Source organism: Sander vitreus, chromosome 1 (assembly GCF_031162955.1).
Source record: "Sander vitreus isolate 19-12246 chromosome 1, sanVit1, whole genome shotgun sequence".
NCBI lineage: Eukaryota > Metazoa > Chordata > Actinopteri > Perciformes > Percidae > Sander > Sander vitreus.
In genome coordinates, this window is record NC_135855.1 from 26733997 (window position 1) to 26757971 (window position 23975).

At 38.7% G+C, this 23975-nt stretch overlaps 1 protein-coding gene across 1 annotated transcript in view; it reads right to left on the bottom strand.

Annotated features, from left to right (window-relative positions):
- LOC144523220 (CUB and sushi domain-containing protein 1-like) overlaps positions 1-23975 on the bottom strand; it is a 339360-nt gene that overhangs the window by 159905 nt on the left and 155480 nt on the right. Inside the window, exons 8-10 of the mRNA XM_078258647.1 lie at positions 19856-19937; positions 16884-17008; positions 9537-9658 (exon numbers count right to left, since the gene is read on the bottom strand). Of these exons, the coding sequence (XP_078114773.1) occupies positions 9537-9658; positions 16884-17008; positions 19856-19937 (329 nt within the window). The remainder of the gene's footprint in view (positions 1-9536; positions 9659-16883; positions 17009-19855; positions 19938-23975) is intronic.

The window sequence follows — 23975 nt, forward strand, 5'->3', positions numbered from 1 at the left end:
TTTGAGTTCTCCCTTGCCTCACAGTGGTTTGGTCCACTGCCTGCTGTACATCTGCACTCAACTCACATCAGGTAGTGACAGGAATGTAGTAAGTAGGCGGTTCAAGGCTATTTTATTCACATTAAACATCGGATGAAGTTTCTTTTCTCAAATAGAAATTATGCTGACTAATTAAGAAATTAGTCATGACAAAAAAGTTTGCTTTGTTAGTGTAATATCATGTAATGTTACCTAGCTTGTTTTAATAGCTTGTTGGATAGAAATGCACCCACTACAACTAACGTTAACACGGCGATAAGCCTAACGTTATGTTTGTGAACTGATAGTAGGGTTAATATTGAAGATCTACAGTTGTGTTTTGCTCAATATGATGTTAAGTGGCTGATCAGTGGGTTTGCTGCAGTTCCATATATCCTCTGTCCCAGACGAAACCTAATATTTATGTGGAGGATGCAAGATCATTTTATAATTATAATATGACTGCGTGGTGAACCTATGAACCTAACTCATATTTAGACATCTGACGTAAAAGATTTGTGTTGTTGTTACCCACATAAAATGACAGAGAAAAGAAAAACAGACATAAGATCCTTTTTCAGTACACCAAAACGCCAAGTAAGTACAATAAGTCCTCATATCAAGACAATTTGGTAACATCTTTATAAGAATGGGTGCTTATGGAAATACTAACGTCACTATGTCACAGGCAAAGGAGACAGAAAGAACTGAGGAACAGGGAGACCAGGGACAGTCAGGTGTAGAGTCTCAGGTAAGTGTGTTGAGCTTAGTTCATATTTTTGGTTGTGTGGCTGTCGGGGTGAGCAGATGAGCTTTACCAGTAGCTCACTAATTTACATTACGATCAGCTTATTTAACACGTGTACAAAAGCATTGTATTTCTTTTATATGGGGACACTTTTTCAAAATAAGTCATTATGTTTTCAAGGTATTTTTGTGACTTGATTGTAAACAACTTAAAAATAAATAAATGGTTTTAAAGAAGAATATTTTTGGTTAATTTAGTCCGCTTTTTCATTGTATCAAGAGAAACACTGAAAAGAAGGATAATGGTACAGTCTCCATGCTACAATAATTATAGTATTAAGGCTTTCCTCTGTGTACACATATCGTCTATAAGTATTTGTAGCTGTATTATTTGTGTCCCCTTCAAAAATTGCTCTTCAGAAATGTTATGTTTATTGTCCCCCCCAACTGTTAGATCAGATTTAGATTACCATGATACGATATGACAAGTGAGTTTCCATGTGGGACAAATGACATATCTGTCAGTTTGAAAATAGACTGGCGAGGATGCTAGCCCTGAAAGTCCCCAGATGTGCCATGTTTATGTGTTGCAATCCTGCCCCGAGGTGACCTCTGTTTTAAGTGGAAAAAAAGCAAACGGCTGCTGTCTGGTAAACTAACTCCCTTGTCGAGGTGTTACAGCACCTTTGAGTGCTGTTGACCTGTTGGCTGGACAGTTTAGGAAAATAAACTATATTCTATGTTTAAGCAACAGCTGTGTGACAGTTCTGTGAAAAAAATATAAGCTGTTCTGTGATACAGCAGAAAACTACCTGACAGCAGACTGTGGGTTGAGAAATTTCTTGTGGTGTAAGTTTCAAAGCTGAGAGCCAAAGACAGAGCTAATACAGTGAATTATGGTCAGTCAGACTGCCAAATTACAGTCAAAAGCCAAAAAAACCTTGAATTGAGATAATGTGCTAATTAGGTAGCTACTGGTGAATGTCTTTCCATTACCACTGACACTGATGGTTATTTACACTGCACTTTACGGATGCAAGTCTATCTGATCAACGTCCACACTGAGCTATGGCCTGTATGTGGTATAATTTGTAGTGATTCAGAAATTACATTGTATCTCACTGTGGCAGCAATAAAGTCCTACCACAACAACAATATACAGTGTAAGAGCAAATATACAGAAGGCAGTAGCCTATCTTAAAGGAGAACTAATTCTGCCCGTTTCCATGTAGTTACATAGTCAATGATGTGGTCATAACCACTACAGTGCTCAATTACCTATTTTTGAGGGGGAAATAATCTACAGTTCATCGCTGCGAAGGCATGAACAGCTTTCTGGAGGACATGCACCAGACCAGCGGGTGCTCGTTGGATTGTTGTCGGCCGCGGCAAGCGAGCAGGGCGGGGAGGAAGCAGAAGCAAGGACGCCGGCCGGGTCTGGTAGCCCGGCTAAGGAAACTACCACACCGATCGCCGCTGAATAGCCTCCTATTCACCAACACCAGATGGATCACACACAAAATGGATATATGCTAAAAATAAACACAAGGAACTGCTGCGTGATGATTATTACTGAAGCCTGGCTGAACACACTCACTCATCCCAGACGGGAGCTAAGAGCTAACAGGGTAGGTGAATTTAAACAATGTCTGAGTTGAAAACAAATCTTGTTGTCATGTAAGGGCCCTGTTCATGTTGCACAGACATTTTAATTGCATTTTGTGTCTGTTAAGAGGCACAAATGCAGTCTTTATGTTATGCCCCCATAACTGCTGTTTTAGCAATGTGAGCTCTGGGCATTAGCTGCAGCAGCTCCATGATGCTAGCACCGATTTGGCTCGTTTTATTTTGCTATCGACAGTACTCACATACGTATAGCGATCAAGATTAACGTAAAAATTGCCCGGAGTTCTCCTTTAAGCTTACAGTAACACTAAGTAACACTTCAAAAGTTCAAAGAACACATTCAGTTGAAAAGTTCCTATAACATCGAAAGAAAACTATGGTTTATTACAACAACTTTTCATTTTTGTAGCTTGGACCATTGATTCTGTCTGTAACATTATTGTGCTGTGCTCTTTAAAGAAATTCCTGAAATCTCCAAAGGTGGCAACATAGCTAAAAATAGGCCCAACATTAAGATAATTACACAGGCTGTAAATAAACCCCCCCCCCCCCCAAGACTGACCTCCAAGTTTACCTAAACCTACTGTAGTAGTGTGCACAGTTGTCCTGTCCACTGAGGAATAATTAGCAACATTGCTGATGCACTCATTCTTAGTTTGACCTCCAAATGGTGGACACTAATCTTGAAAAATGGTTGGCTTATTTACAACATGAACAACCATCTGTCTGCTTGTGCTTGTTGCCCTGTTGGACCTACAGTATTTTTAATAATAGCAATATTCTAAAAAAAATAAATAAAAAAAAGCCATAACCCCTTGAACAAAAGTCTGGAGATACAAAACAAAAAGTTCTAATAAGTAGGGTTGGGTACCGAGACCCGGTGCTAATATGGCACCGGGGCCTTAACGACCACTATCTACCGGACTGAATAGCAACGCGGATTTCGGTGCCTCGTTTCGGTGCCATTTAAAGTGGCCATATTATGCTCATTTTCAGGTTCATAATTGTAATTTGAGATTGTATCAGAATAGGTTTACATGGTTTAATTTTCAAAAAACAACATATTTTTGTTGTACTGCACATTGCTGCAGATCCTCTTTTCACCCTGTGTCAGGTCTCTGTTTTAGCTACAGAGTGAGACCTCTCAACTTCTGTAAGATCTTTGTTGGCAGTTGCACATGTGCAGTAGCTAGGTAAGGATTACATGAGCTAGCTAGCTGTTTCTGCAACTTCGGCCTGTACAAGGCAGGATTAGCCGGGAGACTTCTTCTAAATGAGGGCGCACTTCCAACTTTGTGTGGAATACCTGCAGAACAGGGACATGTAAGTAGTTCTATACAATTTACTTTGTAGATTAGCGTGAATTTGTGTGTGTTGTAGCAGTGTTTTGCCATTGAGAATGAGCTAGCATGCTAATGGTTGGCCCCCTAGGCCCCTCGTCTCGGCTAGTTATGTAGAAAGCCGTGCAGATTTTGAATCGCTCACCCGGAGACTGAAGGCAGGACACATTCAGAAACCCGTATCTCACTCAAAACAGCATGGATGTTTTTTTTTCAAAGTTTGTATGCATGTGGAAGCACCAGAGACACAAAATAACACCCCAAATCCCAGAAAAATTGTTTTTTTCATAATATGGGCACTTTAAATGCCTGCGCTGCCCTCTGATGCTCCGAAACAGACGTTACAGGCAACAGAAGCATCCTTGCATGTGAAGCTAGTTAACACTACACTTGACAGCAGGTAACGTTAGCCTACCGTTAGCTAGTAGCTGGATTAAACTTTGTTAAAATGCTAACAGCTAAATGGTGTAAAAGTGTGACTGTATTTCACTGTAGAGGATTCCGGGACGTTACAGTCTGCAGCTGCCGTTGTCGGAAAAACACAGACGGTGCGTTCACTTGAAACTGGTAGCCTAAGCCTAGTAGTGCATTCAAAGTTATTGTAAAATACCTTTCCCCATCCTAGTCCCAGTCTCCCATCTGGTGGTTGTTTTTATCGTTTAACAGCAATTTACTGGTGAAAAAAGCTATTGTTATAAGTTATAGTTATTACATTATTAATAAATCATTTATTTGTTAACCATATGGCCTTAGTAATAAATGTTTTGTGCTGCTTTGTTTTTGTTTTACTTTTTTATCGGTTCAGGTACCGTTTAGGCACAGACACTGTTTTAAAAGTATCATTTTAGCACTGGTATCAGAAAAAAAAACAAATGATACCCAACCCTAGTAATAAACCATTGTTTTCCTTTATCTTCAGTTTATGAATACCAAACTTAAGCTAAACTTAAAACTTAACCTTGTTTTTACACTCATACCATTATGATAATGCACTGAATATTGGGTATTATGATTTCATCCATCCAGCTTAAGCAATTGTGCAGACATGTTGCAAAACAATGCATATAAAATGAGACTGTATTCAATTGTATCATCCACTCAATTTTTGTATCAAGTAAAATTTAACAGAATCTGATAGAATCTCACAGAATGTGTCCTGCCAACACTAAAGTGATGATGATGATCCATGCATGAAAATGATCCAACATTCAATACCATAATAACACACTCCCACACACACACACACACACACAAATATGTATTCATTAGGAAAAAGACAGCAATGATTAGAGGCCTAATGGGCGTGTGTGACGATGCGGTTAAGGGTGTAAGTGTGTGAGCAGTCAGGCATGGTTCAGACTTGAACGAAATAATTATCTGTTTCATACTGATGAATCACATGACTGACAGACTCACATTAACACACACAGACACACACAGACACACACACACACACACACACACACACACACACACACACACAGACACACAGCTAAGTGCTTCTTCTTTTTTCTTCACTACTACCTGAAAGTTGACAGTTTACCCTACAACATATTTTTCACAACCTCTGGCAGTTAGCAATTAAGTTGGCAGACAGAAAACACACAGTCAATATTCATAAAATCAAACACAACCAGGTGCCTGTTCACAAACTAATACAAATAATAACAGGCATCCACAAATAGAAGTTCACTCGCGGTATTTTGCCGACAGACTGTCAGACCATTACAAACTATATTGATTGTGCTGCTTTTATTCAGAACTCAACAGAATGACAACAGACACACAAACATTACTTATTGGCTATTGGAACATGTGCAGTTAAACCTACACAAAGAAAGGACAAAAAGACACATATTTCGATAAAAAAACTCATCTTTGTCTCAATTTTGTCTAACATGTTATTGATGAAAGAAGTCATCTGGAATAATAGTCAGTCAGAGGCTGAGCGAGGGAGAGAGGGAATAAAGGAGAAGAAGAGAAGAGGAGACAAACAGTCTGAAATGGAATCTAAAAAAAAAGAAAGGTCTACAGAAAGATGACTGTTATTTACCTTAATTGTATGCTTATTTACTCTGTCTAAATATCTTGTTCACTCTCTGAATCTCTCTGCACTTTCCTTCTAACCAACCACAAAAAGCACATATAAACATCTTTTTATTTCTGGGGAACTTTACACTTAGGATTCTAAGTGGTGTGTTTAATCATCTGTCTCATTGCCTGTTTATACAAATTAAATCTTGTTTTTTTACTTAAGGACGATGTGCTGCTTGTAAACAAGGTTAACAAAAAACAAGTAAAGGGCCTTTAAGCAAGGTGTCCACACAATGAGATGATTGCTGAGAGAAAACAAAGAACGACAAAGACTTCAACAACTAACAGCTAATAAATAATTTAGGGCTGTCAAACAATTAATTTTTTTTTATCGTGATTAATCGCTGAATTTCTATAGTTAATCGCTATTAATCGCATATTTTATCACATGATTAAAATACTATTATTTTGCATTTCAGAACAGTTTTTAAGTACATATTAACAATCAAAAGCAATTTTTACCAGTGTATCTTGATTGGGAATCAAATGAATGCAACCAAAGTTATTTTATGAACTTGATTTTAAGATTTGTAATTATTTATTTACTGTAAACAAAAGAAAAATGTGTAAATCTGTCATTATTGCACAATTCCTCCAAGTACCTAACTAAAAAACTAAAAATCCCTATCCTTACTAGAGTCAATGTAGTGTTTAGTAACTCCTAAATAATGTTGATTACTCACTGACGTCCAGTGATCACTGGTTAATGAGACAGCGTTTGCAGCACTTTGCAGCTGTTCCAGTTGGGCTGCTTTCTCCGTGTCGTACAGGCTGTGTATCCGTGAAAACTACTGTCCCCCTCGACGGCAACGAGACAGGTCAGACAGCCCAGTCTCATGGCAGTTTGTGAAAAACAACGCAGGACTTTCACCCGAGCGAGCGGGGATCGCGTCCTACGTGTGGCATTTTGTTTCCCGTAGTCTTCCTAATCACAACCGTCCCGTTATTGTGGCGCGTCCCCAGAGGCCTTCCCCCGCGGCTGTCTCCCGGCATGAGAAGCGTGATTTACACTAGACACATCCAAGGTGGCGCGCGCCATCGTGACGTCAAAATGACGTAATATCCTGCTGGCGCGCCCGATTCATGGCGCGCGCCCAGCTGTCACGCACGGCTCTTTTTTTTTAAAAAGACAAAGCGGAAACGGAAGGCCTGAATGGGTTCGCCGACAATTGGATGCCAGGACTCTCACAGTGACTGCAAGTCTCTCTTGTAAACTTACTAGGTTAAGATGAGTTCTTTTATGGCGAATGAAAGGCTTGATCCGACGAAGTAGGTCACTGAATCAAATTGAAGCATTGACGGCAATGCTGCTGCCAGTTCTGCCGTCGTTTACCTTTTTCTTCTTCTTCTAGTCCGTAGAAAGAGCAACGTCGGTAGTATTTGCTCATTAGCGCCACCGCTGTTCAGGAGAAGACTGCAACTAGTGTCGAGAGCACCAGCACGGGTATAAATAGTCACGGTGATCCCATGATGTCACATTTGCACGCGCCAGCTGGGCTGCGTCTAGTATATAAAACGCTTGAGACGTCCTTTATCTGTAGTGTTTTTCCTAAACCCAACCTCCGCCATCCCGTTATTGTCGTGGGTCCCCTGCCGATATTCCTAGATAGTAGAAGCAGTTTATTCTAGAATACGTCTTAGATTAACTTTATTGTTATTGTTCATTTTTAAATATTAGGACACCTGGATTGAATTTGGAATAAAGAAAGTGGTAAACATAACCAACAAGCCTGAGTCTGAGCTGTGCTCCACATTTTAGAGAAAGTCTATAGAATTATACATTATAACTGGAAATGTGTGGATATTAATATTACAATGAAACCAATCTCAAGAAATACACAATAGATTAGTCAAATCTACAAGTAAACAAAAAAAAAAAGAATCAATAACAGCACTGTTTAGCTGAAATATTGTGCTTTATTTATTTATTCCTAACATTAAATTAGCAAGGTTGAAATAATAATAATTATTATCCAGGTCAATGTTTGTGAGAGAGCAAGCTGCCATGTGCAGGTACTGTACTTGAAGCGCATCTTCACACAACTCAGTGAAATTGTTATCCTATAAATTGCCACCTGGTTTAAAGCACACTATTACTGGCAAAAAGGAACGCCAATATCATGAAATGATCTGAAAATAACCTTTAGCATCATCAATGTATATGTGTATAGACTTTTGTAGCCATTTTTCTTACATTGGAAAACCTCTCTGCGAACCGTGAATGAACATGCGAATGTGTATCATCATGCCACGCTGGATTACTGTACCTACTACTGTAAGTGGTGGAAAAAGGAATATTGCACATTATGGATTATGTTTTTAAAAGAGGGAAACTATGAAAGCAAAACAATTGTTCAACATATGTATATATATTGTATACAGTGCACTGATGCCTTAGTACAGTAGATCGATTGGACTTCATTTTATTCAATGCGTCATTAATTTAGATTCTATTCTACTCCAGTCTAGTCTAGTCTATAACTGTCTTTATGCTCTTGTTTGCCTCTGTCTTTGTATCTCCCTCTGTGTATGTAGATAGTGACATTCTGCAAATGCCAGCAGCTGTAGTAGCTGATAATCTGTCATTATAGCAAATTCTTAAAGTGCTCTCAAACCTCAAGCGTTTTAAACACACACACACACACACACACACACACACACACACACACACACACACACAGAACAGATAAAAGACATTCCATCTAAGGCTAAGGATATGTGAATCTATTATACTCTATTGTATTGGATTCTATTTTAAACCCCAAGCAACACACACACACACACACACACACACACACACACACACACACAACACAAGACACAGGAATGACTTCATCTGCCATCAAGCACAATCACCAATAATATGTGGCACATTTGTCATGATGAAAGTTTTACAGCTTTTTGCAGCCATGTCAATTATTTCAGTTTACCTATGGCTCTGATTCTTGCTGGGCACCATAGGTGCTGGTGAATAGGTACATCTTTGCAATGGTTGTAAAGATGATGTCCCTTCCAAAAAATGTTCTTAAGACGCAGAGCAGTCAAGTCTGCCAGATGCTTGTTTGAGAAAGAAATCTCAAAGTGAAAAATGCTTTCTCAAAATACAGAGATAAAAACATTAGAGTCTCATCGATAGGTGAATGAGCTTAATCTACACAGACATACATTAACACTTGGGTGCAACTTTGTCATAGCTTTATGTTGCCATTTCTCTCTATTAAGGTCAGAGAGACACAAAGGTGAGAACAAAATGCCCATTTATCTCTCCCCCTTTTCTCGCTCTCTCTACTCAATTTTATCTCACCATTTCTCCATCCTACCCCCTCGGAGGCTCAGAGGTGAGTAGACTCCATTTCCATCCATCTTTAGAGAAAACTTCAATGCCACATGTCAAATACCTGCTTGGACATTCAGTCTTTTTTCCTTTTTTCTCTTCCTGGCGCTTGCATTTTAATAGTGAAGTAGCTATATATATATACATACATACATACATACACATATATATATATATATATATAAAATAAATTGCCAATATTGAACATTATTGACCAATTAAATAAAAAAAGTGGAGAACACAGACTGGGTAATATATAACACAAAAAAACAGAACAATGTTTACTTCAATACATTCAAGGATTTGATCGAAATGACTTATTTGATCGAAATGCCTGGTGAAATAAAGAGGGACAACAATAATGAAAATGAGCTCACCTTCTCAGAGTCCATTGCAGTGATGACCCACACACAGTGTGCGTTGTTCTCATATTGAACAGGGTAGTTAGGAGAAGTTATGACCCCTTTGGGGCCTCTTAGATTGCTGCCACAGGTACGAGCTACAGAGGAAGAAAGCAAAAGAGAGAGACAGAACGACAGAGGTTTTAAAAAAGATGAATGTGGTAGTTAAAATTACGCTCGCAGATTGCAAATGGCCTCTTACCCTGACAAAGAGAAATAACAGAGAGAGGGTGTGGCAGTGACACACACACACACACACACACACACACACACACACACACATAAAGTTATCTCATTGTCATATTTGTGGTTGAACATATGTTAAATGATCAATGCAACACTTAGGAAATCAAAGACTTAAAATTTCCTGCATCCCTTTTCCATGTCTTCCTTGCACAGAATTTCACTGCTTGAGAGTTATTCTTCAACTTACTACTACTAATATTTGTACAGATCATCAGTAAACACTGATGTGAAACCTTTAACTGGTCATTCATCAGTCAAAGATGAAACACTTCTCTCTACGAGTAGCCTATCTCAAAGTATTTCTGAATTATCAATTGTGGTTTTTCTATAATTGTGTTCATCATCCCTCTCACTTAAGATAATGATACAAATAAAAATGTTAACTTTATTATCTAAAATACTAAAAATGAAGGTGAATGCTGCACCTGATATAGAATTGGCCATTGTAAAACAGTGTGCACACAAAACATAGTAATTACAGAAGGGTTGATAGAGTGAAATATAACAAACAGTAACTCTGCAAAATCTGTCATGACATCATGACTGAAAGGAATAAACACCAGAACTAAAACAAAGTATAAGACAATGGTTGTTAAAAAAAAAGTAACTTCCCATTATCTATTTACTAAGACGGATGGAAATTTCAATATTGTGGCAATGTAACATTTTTAAAAACCACGTGCGGTATATTCATGCTGCAGAGGACAGAGGGGAATTATTCCAGGAAGTGGATCCAATTGTACCAAAAAGGGAATATCATAAGCTCCACAAATCTCTCTACAGGAGTGCTGCCTTTCAAAAGCATTTTGCAGTGGCTACAAACATAAAAATGCATAACTTGTAAGTACAAAACCTAGAGCCCTGTGCAATGGAAAAAAGTACTCTGGGCTGTGGTCAGAATAATTCTTTCTTTCCTACATTTCTCCTACATCTAGATGTATTTTTGTGTTGGAGAAAGCCAGAGGCTTTTAAACCAAAATGAACTACGTTTCGTTACCAAATTTTCAGTAGTAGCGTGTTACACTACTTTTTAACCGAAAAAGTAGTTACGTTACTGTAACGCGTTACTTTACACCAGTGGTGGAGGAAGTACTGAATCTCAGTACTTAAGTAAAAGTACAAATAACCAGAGATATATTTACTTTAGTAAAAGTAAAAGTACAACAATGAAAACCCTACTTAAGTAAAAGTAAAAAGTACCTGATTTTAAATGTACTTTAAGTATTAAAAGTAAAAGTGCTTGCATAACGATTTATTCTCTTAATGTCTATATTCTAATAATTAAAAAAACTGTATAGGCTGTGGCATTTTAATTAAAGTAAGTTTTAGGTTAATGTAATTGTGCTTACCATCTGTGGCCCAGTTTACATTCTGACATACAATTTTGGTTATCTATCAGGGTGATCTGCATGAAGCTCAACTTTGCATTATTTCCCACAGGACAGTGAATGCTGCACACATTTATTTAGCAAGAACACACAGGCCTGGACAACAAGTACGTGGCTTCACAGCTGAGGAGGACCGGGAGTGTTTTTAAGATAGATATACGGGGTTGTATATTAACCCTATGTGAATGGATGCTTCACATATGACCAAGCAGAGTATCGGGAGCAGCAGCAGTAACAGGAGCAGCGGTAGTACCAGGAGCGGTACGCGCCTGGCCAATAAATGCTATTGAAGGGCGGGTCTTGGCGTGGCCATAGTGGGATTCGTAATATCGCGAGCGGCACCGGGAGCTGGACGGACGCTGCTGAAGGCTTCCCTGCGGACTGCAAACGTGACGGTCAGGAAGACGTTTTGGCAGGAAAAACTGATCAGAAAATGTAACGAAAATGTAACGGAACGTTGTAGAAATGTAGTGGAGTAGAAAGTATAGATAATTGTTGCAAAATGTAACGAAGTAAAAGTCAAAAGTATGCACTATTGATATACGGATACGTGAAAAATTTACTTAAGTACATTAACGAAGTATTTGTACTTCGTTACATTCCACCACCAATAACATACTGTCTAACAATATAACTTACCTACTTTTTAGAAATAGATATGTATCAGGTAAAGATAGGTATTTATTTCAAAACATTTGACCCCAAACTCTGCTGCTAAAACCTTTAGTACCTTTGCTCATGAAGAGCCTGCAGATCCCCATTATCAACAGCATTTTTCATAATAACCCTCCGAGTGCTCTATTTTATCCATATTGATTTTGTCCTGTGTGATACTCAAGGTAATATTTCTTGCTTCAGTACCTCATAAAGTCACCAATGTGTTATTGCCTTTAGGAGATATTTGGCAAAAAAGTGTATTGTGTCAAAAGTACCGTTAAAAACCCCTCTCGAAATAGAAATATTAAAAGGCTTACTTGACATGTTCAGTCAGTTTTAGTTAACAAGCACTGTCACTATTGCAGAGGAAGTTTTATCTGATCATATATTTGCCCTTTATCTTTCATAATGCCTTTGCTGGAGGCCATGACTTCCATTAGAGGAAGGAAAGGCCAATGGCATAGAGGCAAAAACAATCGAGACAAGAAAGGACATAAGAATTAAACAGATCAATAGTGGGGGTGACAAGAAAAATGTGTGGAAATAACAGAGTAAAAAAGTTTGCAAATACAGACAGGTTGAGAGACAAAGTGGATAGATGTGAGGGAGAGGTTAGAAAGACACAAAGAGAGAGTATAGAGGGTGAAAGATAATAATGTGAAGAGAAAAGAAATTGAAGGAGGAAGGGCAAGAGGCAGGAGAAGAGACAGAGGCACAGAAAATACCACGAGAGAGAGAGGGAGAGAAGGAGGACCTCAGATGACTGATCTGCCTGTTAATTAGAAAAGAGAGCTGAAACACACTGTGTTACACCCAGGGACACACACACACACACACACACACACACACACACACACACACATACACACACACACACACACACACACACACACACACACACACACACAGAAACACATTCATGGCGATTCATCCCAGAGACCAGCTTCTAATTAACATTAAAGTCTCAGTAGAGAATAAGAGAGGCTCATGTGTTTAAATCCCAGGAGAGTGATCACACCAGATAACAATACACCAGAGCTACAGTATAGGATTTTTTAACCTTTGCCTGGCTGTTTGGGCGTAACAAACATAATGTGCATCTCTCTCTCTCACTTTCTTTTGGTTGCTCTCTCTCTCTCTTTCGCTATTGTCGCTATGTATTTATTCCTTAGTTTATTTATTAGCTTAGTTTTGCCATTTGGTCGTACTTAAAATTCACCTTTTGAATTCAGATTTTCCCCTAAAATGTAATCTTCCGTAGTTTCGAAGTAAGAAAAACAAGTTGTTGCACAGTGTGAAAATATCATACATATTTTCTGTATCTGCTTTTACCACTTCATTGAAGGAATATGAAATGTATTGCATACTGAGTGAAATCCAATACCCACTGTATATGTGTTGCTGCAATATAAATGAAAACATTCAACAGTAGATGTTGTGCATCATTTTAAACACGTTTCTCTAATTTAGTTCAGAGATGACTGTCTTTTACTAAACACTCAAACTCTAGTCACTTTGTCTTTAGCATTAGTGTATAGTTTTTGCTGAAAACAGCTGCCGAGGGCAGGGTGCCGATAGCTACGATTAGACTCAACACAACCACAATATGTGGTTGAGCTAGTAGGCTCCAGTCCACAGAACTAAAAGTTGGATAATATTCTGTGACTTAGGCACAAACAGCAATTCCACTAAATTAGATACTATAGATGCATTTGATTCAGTGGCTACAAAGAGGGTAAATAAGAAGCCACTTATCCCACAGGAAATTGGTTTGCTCAATTCATGTCATATTGTTTTTTATTTTTTTATTTTATTTTATTACTCTGAGACAGTGTTGTCAGTAATATTTTAATGAACTGCCATATGGACACATTTTTCACTAATGTGGACAGTCCATTCTATTCTATTGTATTTTATGATTAAATCAGAAATATTAGTTACTACATATTTATGAATCTGTTTTCGTTTTGATTACAAACCGAAAAGAAATCCTCTAATTTCAGATTTACTGCAACAATAATCTATCTAACAATCATTGTTCAAGGTCGCCTGACTAAAAAAAAAACATCAACATAAGCTTTGCGAGTTTTGTGGAAATAATATCCATGTCCTTCCATCTCTCTCGTTGTGTCACTAAGCCTTCATCTGTCTCTTGACAAGAGTAGAGAGTATCATGAAGTCAGGATGGTTCCTGCAGTCACAGACAGACATGTAGACACAAAACAGGCACACACTAACACTATAATACGATGTGACAGGGACCCTATAGTGTGTGTCTGAGCACAGGGACTGTCTGTCCGTCAAACACACACACAGCTCAAGGCAAATACTGCTGCAGCTATGATGTGTGTGTGACATTGTCCTTTGGACACTTGCTGTCAATGTAAGTGTGTGTTGTGTGCACGCGCAGTTGGGGGTGTATGCTGTCTGTCTGTCTTTTTATTGTGGAGCAATAAACCCAACAGGGTATTGTCAGCAAACATGTGGGCAGTGAGAGGCCCTGCATCATTGCTCTGCCACTCACCCAGTTATTTATTTATTCACTCAGCCATTCAGTCAGAAAGTGAATCATAATTTTAACACCAACAAAAAACTAAATGTAAATCGCATTGATATTATTTGTTATGGTTCTGTGATAGTATAGCCTCTGCATTAGCAAATACCAGCAAAATAACATACCCAGACTCTTGTTAAAGGAACACGCCAACTTATTGGGACTTTAGCTTATTCACCGTATCCCCCAGAGTTAGATAAGTCCATACATACCCTTCTCATCTCCGTGAGTGTCGTAACTCTGTCTGACGCACCCACCGCTAGCCTAGCTTAGCACAGATCCTGGAGGTAACCAGCTCCATCTAGCCTACTGCTCCCAATAAGTGACAAAATAACTCCAACATTTTCCTATTTACATGTTGTGATTTGTATAGTCACAGCGTGTACAAATAACAAGGTCACATGAGACACAGCTATCTTCTAACCGTATACATACTGGGAACTATATTCTCAGAAGGCAAAGACTTGGGCGGAGTGATTTGCTTGCAGCAACTGAGTGAACTCCAGGCGAACACTCTGCTCCTCACCACGGGGCTTCTCAGGTGCTGCGAACAAATCACTCCGCCCAAGTAGCAGAAGTAGCAGTGCTTCGCCTTCTGAGAATATAAAGTAGTTCCCAGTACGTATACAGTTAGAAGATAGCTGTGTCTCATGTGACCTTGTTATTTGTACACGCTGTGACTATACAAATCACAACATGTAAATAGGAACCAGTTTGGCGTTATTTTGTCACTTACTGGGAGCAGTAGGCTAGATGGAGCCGGTTACCTCCAGGATCTGTGCTAAGCTAGGCTAGTGGTGGGTGCGTCAGACAGAGTTACAACACGCACGGAGATGAGAAGGGTATGTATGGACTTATCTAACTCTGGGGGATACGGTGAATAAGTTAAAGTCCCAATAAGTCTGCGTTTTCCTTTAACTTTTTACAGAGGAGCAACAGAAAGCATCCTGACTGGAAACATTACAAACTGGCATGGGATGTGGATAGCCCAGGACAGGAGGGCTATGCAGCGGGTGATTAAAACCATCTAGAACATCATTGGTTCTAATCTACCAAGCATTTGTGACATTGGTGAGACAAGGTGCCTGCGCAGAGTCCGAAGGATATTAAAAGACAATACCCAGCAACATCCCAGCAACAGCCTGTTCACCTTGCTGCGTCTGGCAAGCGATACAGAAGTATCCGCTGCTGTACCACCAGACTACAGAGCAGCTTCTTTCCTCAGGCTGTGAGACTCCCCAATAAAACCTCATCCTCCGTATTCCAAAAAACTAAAGTATTGCAGCATTAAAAAGGGTATGCAAAATTTAGCATGAATCAGGGCAAAAATATGTACTGTATTATGTACTGTATTATATATATATATATAATAAATTGGTTTAGTTTTATTGATTAGTTTAAGGGCTTTGCAGGGCCTTGCTTCTCAGCTATGATCTGACCTTTTTATCCCACCTGAGCAGAGGATTCCTTGCCAGAAGAGCTCTGACAGGAACCTTGTGACTGCTTCAGTGTCCAGGATAATGACTGAAGGTGAACAGGCTTTTGCCATCAGGGCTTTGTGGCTTTGTGGCTTTGGAACAACAGGCTGGTATCCTCAGTAAACAGTAAGTACCATATCATAGGATGGCCTTATTTTATCCTTTTATATTTCACAAAACCCCCGAAGAAACAAAAACTAACAAAGAATTCATTCTACTAACACATGCTGTCTGCGATGGAAGTCCATTGTTATCCAAAAACTATTAAAAGCACACTTACAGTAAGAGCCATAACATTGCGTTTGGGTGACATACTCCTGCTTTATGGTGAACATTCAAGTCTAGTTTCAGTGAGACATCGCCTACAGCAATGATGACAGGGTATCATGTTCATTGTCAATGGTTTAACTCCTGGTTCCCCCTAACAGCATGCTGAAGTGTCTTTAAGCATAACACTGTATCCCAGATGAGCAGGTCAGCACCTTGCCTGACATGTCCGCTAGCATCAGTGTATAACTATATATGATAGTGTGTGTAAATATATGGTACTATATAAATGCAGTCTGTGGATGTCCATGGAAAACTAAAATACACTTCACTTTTTACTATGATTTTGCATGCTTAAGTAAATATCATGACATACTGAAATTGAAGGAATGCTGTGATAGTTGCAATGCAATATGAATATGTCCATAGTTCTCCTTCATATTTACACATATAATTCGTCATATATGCATCTGTAATTTGTCTCATTTCATTGATGTGTGATGCAATTGTTATCAATGATGTTATATAAAAATGTACTCCGTTAATTAATGCAGCCAAATCAGTACAATGAATATTAAACAAAAATAGACTTGGTGCACATTGATTCCAAGCAGCAGACGTGTCCTTGTCCTGGCAGTAAAAATGAACCCATTGTATATAAAGCTCAGCTGCTAATGCATCTAACAGTCTAAAGTCCTAACAGGTTTCAGAGGGAATGACAGGTGAAACTTACTTCTGCAGATGGGTCTGTGGTCACTCCAGGCAGCCAGTGTGTCAGTGACTCGTTGGCAGGTGATACTTTTAGATCCTTGTAGTACATAGCTGTCATCACAACTGAACTGGACGCTGGATCCAATTCTAATTTAAGGGGACACAACAGTAACAACACTTTAAAAAAATTGTAATAACAGTCACATTGATTCAAGCACTCACCACTTTATAAAAGGTGATACGGTGATACTTGCAGAGACCTCTGACATTACTGGTTATATCTTAAGGGAAGGAAGATAATTGTAGAAATAATGTATGAATGATGGCCATGATCTAAATGATGCAGTTGCTTTTAGATCCCTGTGGAAGACAACCGTCCCCACAGATTATCTAATTAGGATCTATAATTCCTCTCTCTCTCTGTAAGACCCTTCATTTTTCTCCACACATTTTTTTCTTTTTGTCTGCATTCCTTTGCTCTCTTCTCCTTTCTGTTCTCCACTCATCTCGCCTTCTCTCTCATCATTTGTTCTTATCATTCTTGTTTCGTCATTCCCTCCAACACCCCGCTGTCTAATGTGAGAGGGACATTCAGCCATCTGAGTGGAAGTCTGCATGGTGTCTTGTCTGTAAAGCTTAATGTCTCCTCCCTGCTGATACACACCACAGTCTACCACCTGGCCAAACATTCACCACGTAGGGTTCTGGTTGTTGAGTGGCTCCACCCTGTTGTTAAACACTGTAGAGTTGTATTGCCTGGCTAAATCTCTCCGTTAGTGCCTTTGTCACGGAGAGTTGGGTCATTCACTTTACAGCTTCTACTACTTCGGCGATACTGATGACACTGAAAATACCTCCCATCCAGCCGCTCACTGTGAAATGTACAATTACAGGAAAGAAAACTTTGTTGTTATTGTTATTTCCTTGAAAAGAACGAAATCCTTTCCCTCGCAGTTGTGTATGTAGTTGTCTGTGAATCAAAACTGCTGTGACACAGTACACAGCCATCTCGCACATCTTCACTGCCCAACAGTGAAAACTCTTTTCTTTTCTCTGCAGCTATGTTCTCTTTCTATTTCTCCTGTTTTATTTAATCACTACACAATTCTGTTCCAGCGCCTGCATCTCGGAGCTTAATGATGATTAGATACAAACCTGTAACACACACACACACACACACACACACACACACACACCAAACACATCCATGCCAACATGCATGCACACTTACACGTAAACACTCACAGATAAACACACAAACACATATACACACACAGAGGTAATGACCTTTCACTAAGTCAAACTCCACTAATAGTCCTACAGAGTTTGTGCAGTCAAAGTTGCTAATAGTAAAAAAGCACACCAGAAGCTGGAGATTAAAAGATGATTATTGTTTAAAATTATTTTGGCCTAAAAATAGTCTCAGAAAAAGGTAAAAATGGAACGGCCATATTGATTCTCTCATAACCACAAGAGAAACATAAGAGCAATTTAGCTGCTACTGATGCTAAATGGATGAGTCGTAGGGAGATGTGATCATTTTATAATTGCTCACTCCTGATCAAATGAAATGATGTCTTCCCTTCTATTGATAAGATGGCAGACACCATGGAGTGACTCATTTAAAAATCCCTGTGACCACCAAGTCCTTGTTTATTAGTCAAGATCCTACTTCCTTGCCATACATGGATCCCATGTATAACATGCTGATTAGTAATGTGGACCCCTGGATGGTGATTAGTAATGTAAATTTGTAAAAACTGATGGTTAACGGTGCATCTCTGGACAGAGGAGCTACTGATGATAATTAAAGATTACTATAAACAAGGACACACAGTGAACAACACAGGCTCAGCCTATAACGGCTGAGGAGAACTGTAGTTTCAGACCTGCAGTAAAAAAAAAACTAAAAAAAACAATTCCACTTTAACACTCTTTACCTGCAGGTGGCACACGTGCAAAATTCCAATGCAATTACATTTTTGTCATTTTGTGTGTGCGTGTGTGTGTGTGTGTGTGTGTGTGTGTGTGTGTGTGTGTGTGTGCGTGTGTGTGTGCGTGTGTGTGTGTGTGTGTGTGTGTGTGTGTGTGTGTGTGTGTGTGTGTGTGTGTGTGTGTGTGTGTGTGTGGATGAACATGAACAGAAAGTTACGTAACGTGGTTCACATCTAAAAAGCCAAAGCTGTAACAACAGATCCCCAACAGACAGAAATTATTCATGATGATACATGAACCACAACACTTCAGTCTCCAGAAAAACAGTGGAGAACTTTGGTGAGGAAGTTCCATTCTCATTGACTGATTCTGGGACAAGAACAGGGGCAAAGTGGCAAGGATGTCCATGTGTGAAGAAGAGAGAAGAGACAACTACACACAATGTGGTCTTTAAAGAAATAGCTGACAATCTGAACGGGACCCTGAAGTCACAATTTCTGTAACCTCAAAATAGATACAGTCCTACTGTATTTCAAACATGAGAAGTCATCAGATCTAAACTCAGTTCAGTTTGAGTCCCTTACTGCACCCATTGTCAATATGCAAACAAACAATACTGTATGTTTTCAGTACAACTCTGTTCAGCCCGCAGCAAGGCGTTAAGTTAATCGGTCCAAAGAAATACCAGCCCACCGGGAGTTCTCCTGATCCTTCTGATTATCACATTTTGTGCTGGAAACAACCAAGCTGTTCTGACTTGTATAAATAAACCAGCACCACATAAACCAAGCACAAAATGCACATAAATTGAGCAAACATCCCTCTTCTCCCATATCATCCAATTGATTTCATGAATTATGCCAGGTTTGCAATTGCAATCCATTGCAGAGTGAGAAAATATGCTGCAGTCTGGTTTCTAAACATCTGACACACGTACAAAAATGATCCGTGTGCCGGTCAAAAGATCAACAACATGCAAGGCACTTGCGTGTGTTTTTGATACTTGATTTGACTCGGAGTGACTTGAGAGCAGTTGAGTGTGGAATAAAGTGAACTTACTGGAAAGTTGAGCCCATCCTCTTGCCATTTTCTGGAACTCCAGGATCTGGACAAACATCCCCAGCAAGACCGCTTTGACTCACTGAAATAAAAAAAAGGAAAAGAAATATGGTAAGCAGTGTCTGTCTTTTTTAAGGTTATGGATGTGCATTTGATAAGGATATATTCACACATTTTAGGGACATCTTGTAATCTTTGGAGGCCTACACAGCATCATATTATTCTGACAGGTAAATCATTAAACGTCTTCTCATACCACTTTTTACAGTAAGAGGAAGGTGAGAGGGAATGCAAATCATCCTTGTTATTGTGATCACAAGCATCTGAGTGTTTTTCATATGTGATGAAAGTCATGTTTATGTCCAACTGTTGATAATTTACAAAATGAGGCATGCAGTAATAAGCCTTTAAATAAAAAAAAATAAAATCTATTCTCAGTTGACTCTGGAACATGTTTAAAAAATACACAGACCTAAATATGAAAATAAAGCTTTTTCCTTTTGTGTTTATTTTTCTACCTAACAGATATAATCATAAATTAAAGATTTAAAGATAAAAACAGTTTCCTCATTATGATCAGCCATTTATCTGTCTATGGAGATCATCCAACAGAAAATAAACAAGTCTCAAATGAAACAAAAACATCTGCCAACAAGTGTTTTTTTCCTTCCTTATAAAGAAAAACTGGAGTAACTCATTTGAAAGCACATTCCAATACCTATATTACCATACTATTTAGTGTGCCAGAAATTTTTCTTTTGTCCCAATCAACAGTATGTCAAATGCAGTATGCCAAAAATAACAGAATGTCCTACTACATCCAGTCACATTTTGCATTACGCAAGCCAGGGAGCTTTTCTGACTTTTCTGACCCACAATCCTATGCACAGCATATGAGCAAGAAGGTCAAGGTTCAGTATGCGCTTTGTAAGGGCAGCTGCAGTACTAAAAGTAAAAAGAAAAAGTATGCGATTTAGAGAAAAAGTCCTTTTTTCAATACTTCCATCTTACATCCACTTGCTTGACTATCAAGGAAAATGCAGAAAAAACTACAATTTTAAAATGTGTATTTCTCAACTTGAAAGGCCAAAATGTCTGCTGTGAAAGTTACCTTGCACGGCAGCTGGTTTCTTGCAATATCACGATATCCCACGGGAATCACAGGATCACATACAGTATCACATGAAAATCCATCTTGTCAATGTTTGTGTCCGAACCATAGACTGTGGTCCAAACCAATGGTTCTCAAAGTGGGGTCTGGGGACCCCCAGGGGTCCTTGACGGGGTTCCAGGGGGTCCCCAGCAAAAAGTGGAATCATTTATTTTCACTATAATTTCATCAATAAGTATCACAATGACAGAATGTATGATTGGTCATGGCTTTCATATACTTTCTTCAGTAATAAAACATCTAAAAGCAAAAATCCCATCAGGTGGGTCCGTGGTCTAATTTGTGTCAGTTTGGGGGCCCTTGATGTCAAAAAGTTTGAGAACCACTGGTCTAAACTACAAGCTCAACTCTCATAAGAATGAATGTATGGGTGATGTCTATAGGCGGTGTATTCTAGTCTTGTAATTTTTATTTATTTTGAACTGGATAAAATACATGCCAAAAAAGTGTAGTTCACTAAGATTTTCTAATTTCTTCTACAAACAAAAATGTATGCCATCAAAATAATCAGATGCTATAATCACATAGGCCTACAAATTCCATGTACGCAGATTTTACACAGTAGTTTAAAAAAAAAAAGAAATCTAAGTAATGTCAAGAGATATGTGATACGGAGAAGAAAAGTTGAATAACATACAGAATGTGACCAAAAAACACGTTGATGACCAGTGTCCTCACAGCAGCATAACTAGAGAGTAACCAAATGACCTCTAAAAAAACCATGGAAGTGTAACATTTACCTTATTACCAAAGGGCTACCAAATTGATACTACATTAAGATAATGTATAGGCTAGGCCCTATAGCTAAATGATAAATGTTAAGAATGTCTTCCTACATCAGTAGCTAGCCTAAACAAAATTAACTTGATTCACCATTTCAAATAACCTTTTGCATGTAACTTTACTTCAAAAGTAGCATGGAAAGCTATTAATGCAGCTAACATTAAATACTGTAGCTCAGGGAGCTTCAACAGGGGGTCCGGGGCCCCTAGGGGGTCCTCAGCATCACTGCAAATTATTGTTACGTTTTTTCAAAAATTAAAAAGTCCTAAAATGAATCTAACATATTATTAGCAAATACAAATCCCTACTGATGATAGGCTTACTGATAAGGTAGTCTCTAAGGCCATCCACAGTTACAGTGAATCCTAAGGATTCACTGTGCCACGTGTATGTTTGACATTAAAACCTGATTTATAAAATCATGCTAACAATTATTAGGCTATTGTAATAGCTTAGTACTGTATGCACCATAAAAAGGTATCTATAAAGGCTTTAGGTCGCCCTAAACTCTATTGTAGGCCCCGTTTAATATGCAACTTCATTTTATACAATATATATATAGTGGCTGGTCCCTGCTTTCAGTTAAGGGGTCCTTGGCTTAAAAAAAGGTTGAAGACCCCTGTTATAGCTTATTGCAAACCTAGCATGTCACGAGCAGTCAAACCACACCTGAAGCGTTAAAGTTAGCTAACGTTACAGTACGTAACCTAGCTGTTAGCTAATTGTTTAACACAAAAATCGATTAGTGGAAAAGATTTTTTTTCTCTTCATGAAATGAATCAACTTACATGAGTTTAGTGTTTCTTTAGCCAATATTTCAGTCAGTCTTTGCTGTTGTTCCCCCACAAAGTGCTAACGTTACGGCCAGTAAAGCCACAGCCTGACAAGTCTCAGGTCAAGATGCATTTAAAAAGCTAACGTTAATAGTTGTGAGGCGTTAACATGTGTAGAAAACATAATTGTGAACAGCTCATACCTTGTGACCTTTAGCTTGTCCCTGAACAGAGCATTAATTTATTCCGCCAGATGTCACTAAGAAATTTGACCGATTGCTCTAGGCAAAAAAGCAGGGGATTTGCAGTGGTGGAAACTAACTAAGTAACGTTTTACTCATGCACTGCACTGTAATTATCATGATTCCGTAGGCTACTTTTCTTTCTTTTTAATTTAGCATTTCCATTTTATGTTTCTTTACACAGAAACATGTTACTTTTCTGATTATCTTTATTTATTTTGACAGCTATAGGCTATTCACTAGTTACATTACAGCTTAATATTAAACTTTACATAAAACTACCAAACTTTACACAGTTCAAATGTTGTCTGTTTCCATCAAGGGGGTAAGCTTCGCTTCAGAGCTCGAATCTCCTATGGCGCCATTTTGATGCTACAAAGCGATCACCCGACGTTAGCATTCCATTGACTGCCATTCATTTTGACCTCACTTTGACAGCGAATAACTTTACATCTGAAGCGTTTAAAGACTTTATTTGTCCATTGTTTATTTCTGAAGAAACACGACAATGTATAAAAGGCTCCATTACCTTGTACCTCACGTTATGGCTCCGTAGCAGACGTTTTTGTAAAAATAGGCTAACGATTGTGTCATAACCACGCGACTTACTGTCGCATAGTAGAGGAATTACTAAATATATATTAAATTATGTTAAAGTACAGGAGAAGCTCGCAGGCAGTTTGGACTTACATTAGCTGTTTAAGTTTAATTACTAATGTTAACTAGCATTTTAGTTAGCAATAATTAGCCTGTGTCCATGTTATCTCCTTACATATACCTACGCTCTCTCTGCAAGATTGGGAATGATTGAGATTTCTCTTGGCACAGCTACCAGAAGACTTACAACTTTCAGACACGTTGCTGACGTCACATTTACGTTGTTTCTCTCAGTTGGAGGCTGCGCAGTAACGCTCAGCGCTCACCGGAAAAGTGCTTCTAAAGGCCTTCACTGGTCTCCGTCCAGAGCAACGGGATCTGTTGGTCCATTCTTATATACAGTCTATGGTTTCCATGCAATGTTTGCCTGCCTCCATAATAAACTTTATCTCTGCATAGTCATACAGTTTGAATTTTCAAAATGTTGTGTAGGTCATAAGCAAATTCAAACATGCAGTGTGCAAAATGACATGAAGATTTAATAAAAACCTCCA